At 35.7% G+C, this 9,797-nt stretch overlaps 1 protein-coding gene across 9 annotated transcripts; it reads right to left on the minus strand.

The window, feature by feature from the left end:
• Positions 1–3,848: 3,848 nt before the first annotated feature.
• Positions 3,849–9,560, minus strand: LOC111984247 (uncharacterized). 9 transcript variants are annotated; one of them, XM_065776259.1, is made up of 5 exons: positions 9,319–9,560; positions 8,659–8,713; positions 5,281–8,050; positions 4,256–4,333; positions 3,849–4,136 (listed from the first exon to the last, which is right to left on the minus strand). In XM_065776259.1, exons 2-3 carry the CDS (start codon positions 8,675–8,677, stop codon positions 6,021–6,023), a joined length of 2,049 nt encoding a protein of 682 aa, XP_065632331.1. In that variant the 5' UTR covers positions 8,678–8,713; positions 9,319–9,560; the 3' UTR covers positions 3,849–4,136; positions 4,256–4,333; positions 5,281–6,020. The 9 variants fall into 9 exon arrangements, 2 of the variants coding, with proteins under 2 accessions (XP_065632331.1, XP_023871643.2); XM_024015875.2 differs by lacking the exon at positions 9,319–9,560 and having other exon boundaries at positions 8,659–9,310; XR_010630053.1 differs by lacking the exon at positions 5,281–8,050 and having other exon boundaries at positions 3,909–4,136; positions 9,319–9,557.
• Positions 9,561–9,797: the final 237 nt, after the last annotated feature.

Genomic DNA, 9,797 nt, shown 5'->3' on the forward strand with positions numbered 1-9,797 from the left:
GCTTGCCATATACCAAACGTAAGGCCATTTGGCATACAAGCCCAAAAAACGGCAGCAACGAGAAGGCTATATGCTAAAATGCTAAAAATAATTTGAGATATAACTACAGTATGATCTCAAATGTAAGATGGTAATGTAGTTGAATTACATAAAAAAAATAATTTTTTTAATACTCTCATTTCTCTCTCCTCTCTCATTTTTTCTCTTTCTTTTCTCTCTCTTTCTTTTTGCTCTCTCTTCTTCTTGCTCTCTGATTCTTCTCAATATCTTCACTCTCTCCGACAACTCTCTAAATCGGCGTTGGGTCTTTAGATCAGCGGTGGGTTTCTAGATTGGTGGTGGGTGGGTATCCGCTCTTTTCCTTCTTCGGCAACTCTCTCTCTCTTTCATTTTTCCTTCTCTGCGTGGGTCAACAAAATCAACTTCCTTCAAGCTTCCCAGTGGCGAATCCGCTTTCTTCGAGCTTCGGCAGTGGTGGGTTTGGTTTTTGACCGTGGGTTGCTGTGTGTTTTTTTTTTGGGTGGTGCTGATGGGCAGAGAGGGTGGTGGTGGTGGTGTTGACTGTTTGGTGTGTGAGAAAAAAAATATTGTGGGTTTTTTTGTTTCTGTTTTGGTTTGGGTGTTGGGGGAAATTATTGATATAAACGAAAATTTGTGTGAATTAATGTGAAAGTTGATTGATTTAGATTTGAGGGAATGAACCCAATTTTTGTGAATCGTTTGTGTGTGTGTGTGTGTGTGTGTGTGTGTGTGTGTTGGCTCGATTGATTTGGAAATGGAGTCCGATTTTTTTGAATCGGTGTGGATCGTGGTGGGTTGTGGTGGCTCTAGGGCTGAGGATCATGGTGGATCGGCGGGTTTGGAGTTCTGGGTTAATCTATGGGTTTGATTTTGATTTTAATTTTGTTAATCTATGGGTTTCTGGGTTTCGAAGGCCATGAGTTTATGGCTGGTGTTTTTGGGGTTTCAAGAAAACAATAGTTTGGGTATGTTCTTCGTGGTGGTGGTAGCAGTAGGTGGTTGCAGAGGTTATTTGGGTATTGGGTTTTTGTTTTTATTTGGGTTTTAGAATATATTATTTTATTGTGTAAAAATATTATTTCATTGAGTAGAATAGGAAAATAAAAGTTGCGATGTTGGGTGTATTAAAAAATGATATTGTATAAGTGATAAAGTAGTTTTTTGAGATGGTAAAATAAGATGAGATATGAGATCCAGATGTGGATGCTCTTAGGAATCAACACCTAAACTATGTTGCACAAACACCAACACGGGTACAAGTACGAAGGTACAACAATTTTTGAAAAATAAGAGTATGACATCGTTGGGGTATGGCAATTAATTAATTAATTAATATTTATATTTAGGTATATTTTTTAATATTTTTAAACATAAAATAAGTTTATGTCTAGGATTTAAATGAAGTAAGAACAACAAAGAAGTAAACTAACACCTACAGTAGTATAGTAACACCCGTAAAATGTTATTTAAAGTACAAACCAAAAGTTTAAATAGACCACATTCAAGGTCAAACTAAAAACATAAAAGTAAACAATATAAGGTAGATTTGAAGGGGGAAAAAAGAATAAGGAAAATAAAAGTTAAAACCAAAAAAAATAAAAAATAATAAGCCTATACTATATAAGAACACATATTAGGCACTGGGCAATTAACTTGTAAGCATAAAACCAAAGCAAACCAGCCGAAAAAAGAAAAAGAAAAAGAAAAAAAGAAAGAACCAGACAAAGTCACGAAAAGAGAGAGAAAGCGATACCTGGATGATGAGTGTAAGCTCGTCAGTGATGTTCGTCAGATGGAGGTGATCCTTCAGCTTTCACCGATGGTCACCGGTGTGGTGTCTGCCACAATGTCTCCGATGCTAAAGTCAGTATATGAAACTCTCTTCAAAGTAAAACAATATAAAATGAACAGAATGAAAGAAAAATCTCCTTTCTTACTTGTATATCTCTCTCCCTCTTCGTGGGAGTGTGTGGCTTTATATATGCTCTCATGGTCTCTAGCCATTGGAGCAGTTATGGAGGTCTTAATGCTCCTCTTGGTAACGTTTTGGGGCTGTGTAATGAAGCATCAATGTCTTCAAACGGTTCATACAGTTGGAGGTATAACTGTTTAGTTGATTGTATTAAATGGCCTGGATACCTTCGTTAGTAGTGTTGTCTTCTACGTCGTCTGTCCTGAGGGTATATTCGTCCATATTGAAGGACTCATCCACATAGGATAGACTTGCCAGTTTCGTCAGTACTTATCAGTCTCGTCATTGGAGATGGAGAGAGAAACAGTGGAGGGAGAGAGAGGCTTTGTGGTCGCCGATCTACGGAGGTCGTAGATCACCGGAGATGAGAGATAGAGAGAGCTGAGGACTAAAGGAGTGTGTTGTGTGTGTGAGGCGTTGGTGTGAGTATGAGATTGTGAGAACCCAGATAGAGGCAAGCAGAAAATTTTAGCCTTTTAGGGCTTTAGTCCAACAAGATCAATAGTAAGTGTGTATCTAGATGTCGAAATCCTGACTTTTCCCTTTTTCTTTTTTTTTCTAAAAAAAAAAAAAAAAAAAAAAGATTTACCGTGTCCTTCGAGTCAACGCCATGTCGGAGCTGTTTCGAAATTTCAAAAAAAAAATAGAAGACATGCGCTAGGTACGGGTTTTGGGCGTCTTACTAGTACCGTGTCCGACATGTCTCGAACATGGGCATTGGGCCAAAATTGGCATGTCCATGCAACACAGCACCTAAGGCGTTAGTAGTCAGCATCTAACAACCAGGAAAATATCCAATCTGAATTTTCATTAATCACGTCTATTCCAAAATACAAATAAATGAGTCTATTCCAAAATATTAATCCTAACCGAACTCAAATATTAATACTTACCTAATCTCAAAAATAAACAAAGGAATCCTAAACAAAACCAACTACATAAGAAATCCAATCTAATTAGGTGTGCTGTCCTCATCTCTCTCTCTCTCTCTCTCTCTCTCTCTCTCTCTCTCTAAAATATATACACACACTAACAGCTATCATTGCTAGGGAGAATGTAGATGTTTCAGTTAAATTGATCAATACAAGATGTGTTGTCCACAGGAGTGGACATGTCCAATGATCACATCATATATTGGTTATACTTCATAAGCAGCCTTTAGCTGGTCTCAATTAATTCTGCTGCATCTAACGAAACCAAAAAAAAAAAAAAAAAGGGAAAGAAGAAGAAGAAGAAGAATTCCATGATACAGGTTGGTTGCTGACTATCATCCAGTAAGAATTCAATGAGGGTTATTATCATTCTGTAAGTTCAAGCAAAATTATGTTCATTAGGATATTCCAGCATAAACATACCCAGAGGGATGCTGGTCATCTCCCAAACCTTTTTCAACAATAGCCATTGCCCCAAGGTCTGAAAGTCTTTTGTTAAGCTTCTTAGAAACAAACAACAGAGACATAATTTGCAGAACAAAATTCAGGAAATTTTAGCACTAGACGTAAAATCAAACAGCTAAACAAGTTAATTATAATGATCTAACGAAGATAATAAAAGACATTTTTTATATGAATAGTAAAATATATATTGCTGTTATATGAACAAACCATTAAGCTTGCAAACCATGGATAAATATAAATAAATCTTTCTATCAAGATGGTAAAAAAAGATAAAGGCTCACATAGTAGGCCCTTCATGTGGCATGCTTGGATATGAAATTTCTACTTTTTGATGCTCATAGATTTCAGATGGAAAAATCAAAACCTTCCATTTAGTAGTTGGCTCTCAACATCAATATATGAGCTCTCAATTGGAGTGAAGGAAATGGGAAAAAGAAAAAACGAAGAGAAAGAGGATATAAAGTAAATACACATAAATACATATATAGGTCTATTAATACACTGCAGAAGAGGGGAGATTAAAAAAACTTCACAATTTTTATAGCATGGTGATTGATAACATAAATTGCATAACAAACCCACAGATGTCAACCTTTATCTATTTTCTAAATAATAAATAAAACTCTAGAAATTATTACATTATATTTCTGAAAACCAGAATCACCCAATTAACCAAACACAGCATAGCGAACACCTTCCAGCCAAGGCTTACTTAAATTTCTTTGCAGAAGAAACTTCCAAAAGACCTACATAAAAATGAAGGGAGATCAGAAGAAAAGGAAAAGGATAGGGGTTGGCCCAAATATAGAGGTTTTGGCCTCTCCCAAAACAGAAACAATAATATTCATAGTAACTCCATACCAACCTTCATGGAATCTGGTGTATCTCCCTGGCCTGTGGTAGAAACAGCAAAAATTATAGTGTCTTCATGAGGTAAGGAACTCTGAGACAATAAACAAGTAACATGCTAATAAGAAATGCATTCAAGACATCATAGAAAGTACCATGATGATTTTATTAACAGAAGGCACGGGTTTTCATTACTTAGTAGTAGAAAATTATACAGATCACTTGTAACGGTCAGCACTAAGAATTCAGGAAAGACACAAATGATTCTCCTTTTAGGAAAAAGGAAAAGAAAAAAACCCTGAGAAATCTCTTTCGGAACTCCATCAAAAATGTCAAAACATCATGCACAAGGTGAAATACTGCAAATCCTTACTCAATACTCCTCCACAAGATGACTACCTTATAACCCTCAATACAATGCATGTCATCTCCATCCACTTACTCTCTCTAAGGCCAACCAAGAGGGCTACAATCTCAGCTCAATCTGAACAGAAGAGAGGAGAGCTAGGTTTGTGATTATAATTTGAAGCAAAATGCAAACAAGGATTGAATATTAGACTCGTTTACTAACAAGTTGAACAACCAGATGTCAATGCATAATATAAAACTGTATGAGGCTTCTCCATTAAGGTAAGATGCTTAAGGTTGGGTCCTCAATGATCTCATGGTTTTCATATTTGGCTGGAAATAATTCTAGCCTTTCTAGACTTCAATATTCAGACAACAGGGAGTAGATCCCTGAGATATAGAGAGTCTTTAATTCTATAGGATTTCTGTTGACATTTCATTCCCCTTAATGAGGATTATTCTTTGGATGTAATTTGTGCTTTTTTGCTGTTTGACAATGGAAGAATCATTTTTTTTAAGTAACAAAATTTTATTAGAAGAAAAAAACAATTTCCAGTACACCAAAAGTGTGCTTAGAGGGCAACAGCATCAAGAAAAGGTACAACTATCAATCAAATCTAACAAAGTAGAATAAGAATGGCTGGGTAAAGCAGCCATCCAATCAAACAAAACACGTAAAGAATCATACTCAACTTCGTTGCAGTCCTCTCAAAGCCTTCAAATGCTGTAGGATTACCCTCCCTCTAGAGAATCCACATAAGGAACAAAGGTGCTGCAATCCAGACAGCACTGTCTAGCATATCTCCCCTTCCAGCACGTCGCCAAACACCAAAGGACGCTGTGCAGCATAACCCACTGCACCCCGAATAAACAAAACAGAAGGGACCAGAACTCACTAGCGCACTCACAATATACCAATACATGATCAACCCCAGCCTTTTTTTTCTTTTTCTTTTTTAAAATTTTTTTTTATATAGGTAATCAAAGATTTATTGCATAAAAAGAACGTGACACTCTGAACTTAAAACGGATACAAATAACTCAAGAAGAGATACAAACAAAAAGGAGAAAATCAAAAATAAAAATACATTGTGTAAAACTCCAAATTCTACCCCACTCAAATAAAGTCCCAACTGTTTCTTTAAAAAATAAAAACAAACAAAGTCCCAACTAGTATAGGCTTCAAAAGATCTACAGATTTCACAATATCTTCAAAAGTACGATTATTATGTTCCCGCCAAATTAACCACATAAGACAAGTTGGAACCATATTCCAAATAGCAGAGGAATGCTTCCTCAACCAATTCCACCAACCAGAAAGAAGGGAGGCTATTGCCTTCGACATCACCCATTGGATCCCAAATATAAAAAAAAACTTCACTCCACAAAACATAAATCTCGAGTCCCCTATCCCTATCCATGTGTTGTTCCTCTTATGATCTTGTTCGTGACTTTTGAAAACTTTCTGTGAGGTTCAATTGCTCTATCAAAAGCCAGACGTGGGTAAAAAACTCCCCACCTTTTCTCAGTTGCTGAGCGTGATTATTTCCTTGACAAAGGGTTGCAACATAAGCGAGGTTCTCGATCCAAAACTTACTCAAGATCTCCCACTTTCCATCCATTGGATTTAGTTTGTTTGCAAGTAAAACTGCTAAGGATAATAGATCTTCTGTCAACAAATAATTGTCTACCTTATCGCTTGAAGTTTCATATTCTGAGATCAACATTGCACAAGCGTCGAGTTTAGGCAGTTTGGAGAGCTTTTTCTCTTGAAAAAATTTCTTAACCCATTCACAAGTGTTTTCAAAACTAAGTATCGCATTTCCTGTTGATAAAACAAAAGGACACATCACAAGAATATACATCATATAATCTGATATATCCTTGCTCACTTCTCGGCGAAAATTATTTATAGATTCATTTGCACTAGTGTGTGTGTAAAAGCAAAGATCTGTGGCAATGTGCCAGATGATAATTCTTTGGTAAATTTCCACATTTATAGATCCATTATATGTTATGTATTGGTCATAATCTTCGGAAAACCCTTCTCTATTGGAACTTAATTTTTCCCTGAAAGTGTTGTACACCAAATCTTTAAAGTCTACAGAGATTTGCTTATGGGTCCTATAAAAGAGCATCTGTAGTTCTCTATTTAGTTTTGGCAGAATGTGATTGAAGACCCACTCTCTCAACCTAGCAAAATGTTTTGGGGTTCCATCTTCAACCTCAGGCTTATAATCTTTGAGGCAAAAGCTAAGTAGATTTAGTTGAGCCATTGAATTAGACCACCTTTGTTTGTTAGTCATCAGTTTATCATAACGGTTTATTATCGGAGCAAAGAGTTTCTCAAGAAGCTTCCTTAACCCTTTAAAATGTGGCCAAGGCCAATCAGAGGCACTCAGTAAAATGATAGCATATAGCTCTATAAGAATAGCTCCAACCATCAATACGTAAGTAATAATCAAATCTGCCTGTGACAATTGCTTGTGCCTTTCTTTTAAAAGGAAAAGCACAGACACAAAAAGGATGGAAGTAAAAGAGAAGAAACGGAAGATGAAACCCCAAGCTGTAAAAAACAAAGGAGCCTTGGTGTAGAAAACATCATAGGCATATCCGAGTTCAACCTCAATCACCTTCCAAGTGTTTTGAGAATCAAGAGAAGCTAAGACAGCATCAACCAAAAACCGATGAAGAAAGGGGACCCTCTGATTTAGAAAGAGACGTCTAAAAACTTCAAACAGCCGAACTGCTTCTGTTCGTATGGGTCTAATATCGTCCACATCAAGACAAACTATATTCTCTCCATAACGTTTTAGATAATTCTCACGATTTGAGAGGTAATCATCTGCTAATTCCGCAAGTAATCTACGTTGCTCTGGGCTTGGATCATAGAGCTTACGTTCAGGCAATGGAGCGTTATTTGCTAATTGCATCACCCATATCCTTTCGGCATACTTAATAAACCCAACAAGAAGCATTGGAATAGTAAAAAATGACAACCAATTCCCCTTCCAAGACAAGTAAAAGGTGTAGAGTGCCACTCCTAATTGAACAATTAGTCCAAGCAAGTGCCTTAACCATAATTCATTGTCTTGTACTGCGTAAGCTGTAACTGTGTCTTGTCCGCCAAGATGCAACAATAGAAATGGTGCCCAGAATGTTGTGAGCTCATTTTGTAATTGGCAATCATTGCCATCACAAGAATTTCCTTGATTTTTGGAAATGACACCTAGCGCAATAGTTGCCACTGAATCGGCACCTAGATATGAAAACCAGATAATGATCCTTATCCAAGTTTTAACACTATATCTTCTCTGACTGCCCAAGAGAAGAAGAGACAGTTGCAAGGTGAGACTCACAAGAACCAACACTCGTAGCTCCCAATAATTCCATAATTTCCTCACAAGGTCTGGAAACACTTGAATAAGCCTTCGCATCTCCAAGAAAACCAAACTGCTAAAAACTTAAACCAAAATTTAAACGAAAATAAATAATTATATGTTGGCAAGAACAATTCATTAACTAGAATTTAGTTAGCATATGCCTCTTCACCATTCAATAGTTTATACCTTTACCTTTTCTACGGTTTTTTTTTTAAAAAAAAACCAAATAAGTTTTTCTAATACAAGTGAGTATATATGTGTGTGTGTGTATATATATATGCTACTTTAAATAATTAAATTATCGAGGGTTTAAAATTTTAAATCAATATATTATGGCAGACAAATCACTCCCTAAAAGGTACCTGATATACTTTGTATTGTTTCTATCTATTCAGTTTCTTCCATCAATTTGTAATTAATACCTAGGTAATTTTAAATGTTTGTGCTTACAGTCTAATTTTCTGATCATTTGTTCGAGCTTGCTGAACTAATTGTCTTATCTTTTTTAGTCTAAATATAATTTGCATTTTTTTTTTCATAATTCAATATCTACAGCCATGGGGGTAGGGAAGATTTGAATACTGGTTCTCCTAGACAATACAATTGAATCATCGGCATTTATTTTTGCTTATTTATATATAATTATATTTATATCATATCTATTTTTTTGTTTACATTATAGACATACCTGTTAGCACCATCTTCATTCAGCCTCTGAGTCTTCTGGGTGCAAGCCTACCGTTCTTGGATAAGAGTTTTTTGGAAAGGGGTGAAGTATGAATAATTTGCATTGCTCAATGATTTATTCAAAAGAAATGGTAAAAGTAAAATAACTATTCATTAAAAACAAACAAACAAACAAACAAATGGCTAAAACAAATTACTTCCTTGCATGTTGAAAAAGAGCTTATAAAAGTATGGATTGGTTGCCTTGGTTAATGGTCTATTCAAAAAGAAAAGAAATATAAAAGTGAAAGTATCGTTCTTTATAATAATAAAAAATAAGAAGAAGAAGAAATTATTAAAGTTTTTGATTCCTTTCTTGTTGCTAGGGGTGTGCTCGGTTCGGTTTCGGACCGAAATGGCGGTGTATTTCGGTTTCAGTTGGTTTCGGTCGGTTTTCGATTTTTCAAAGAGAGGGTTATTGAGATTTTCAAAACCACACTCTTTCAAATGATAAAGCAAAAACCAAAGCATATAAAATCACACTCAGAATCGATAAAAACCACAAGCTCAAAACTTTTCACACAGATCACTCTAAAGCAAAATCATCATTCACTTGAGAAAAAAAAAATCACAGTATAAACGAAACGAAACAAACACAGCCTAAAGTGTAAAAAAAACTCACCGATTATATGAGAATCAGAGATATACGAAAGATCAGGGAAGTAGAGATCTATTACAGTTGGTCTTCATCGATTTGAAGCGAAGAGAAGAAACTTGGAGAGAGAGAGAGTCAGAAAGACTGAAGAATTTGAGTGAAGAAAGCTTGAGAAAACTTCTTCTTCCATTTTGCTCTTGAGAAAGCTTCTTCTTCCATTTTGCTCTGTGTGTGTCAACTAAAGCGAGAAGGGCAAAAAGAGACAGAAAATTGATATCATGCTTTAGTGTTTTAAAAAATTAATTAAATAGCAAAAATGCCTCGTCCCACGCAAAGGCCGAACCTGGGATCAGCTAACCAAAGGAGCAAACAAAAGCCACTGATCAGTTATTTATTTATTTATATATATAGACATACACATACACACACATACACACACACATACATACATACATACATACATACATATAAATAAATAAATCGGTTGGTTCTGTCGGATTCACGAT

Source organism: Quercus suber, unplaced genomic scaffold (genome assembly GCF_002906115.3).
Source record: "Quercus suber isolate HL8 unplaced genomic scaffold, Cork oak 2.0 scaffold_131, whole genome shotgun sequence".
NCBI classification, from domain to species: domain Eukaryota; kingdom Viridiplantae; phylum Streptophyta; class Magnoliopsida; order Fagales; family Fagaceae; genus Quercus; species Quercus suber.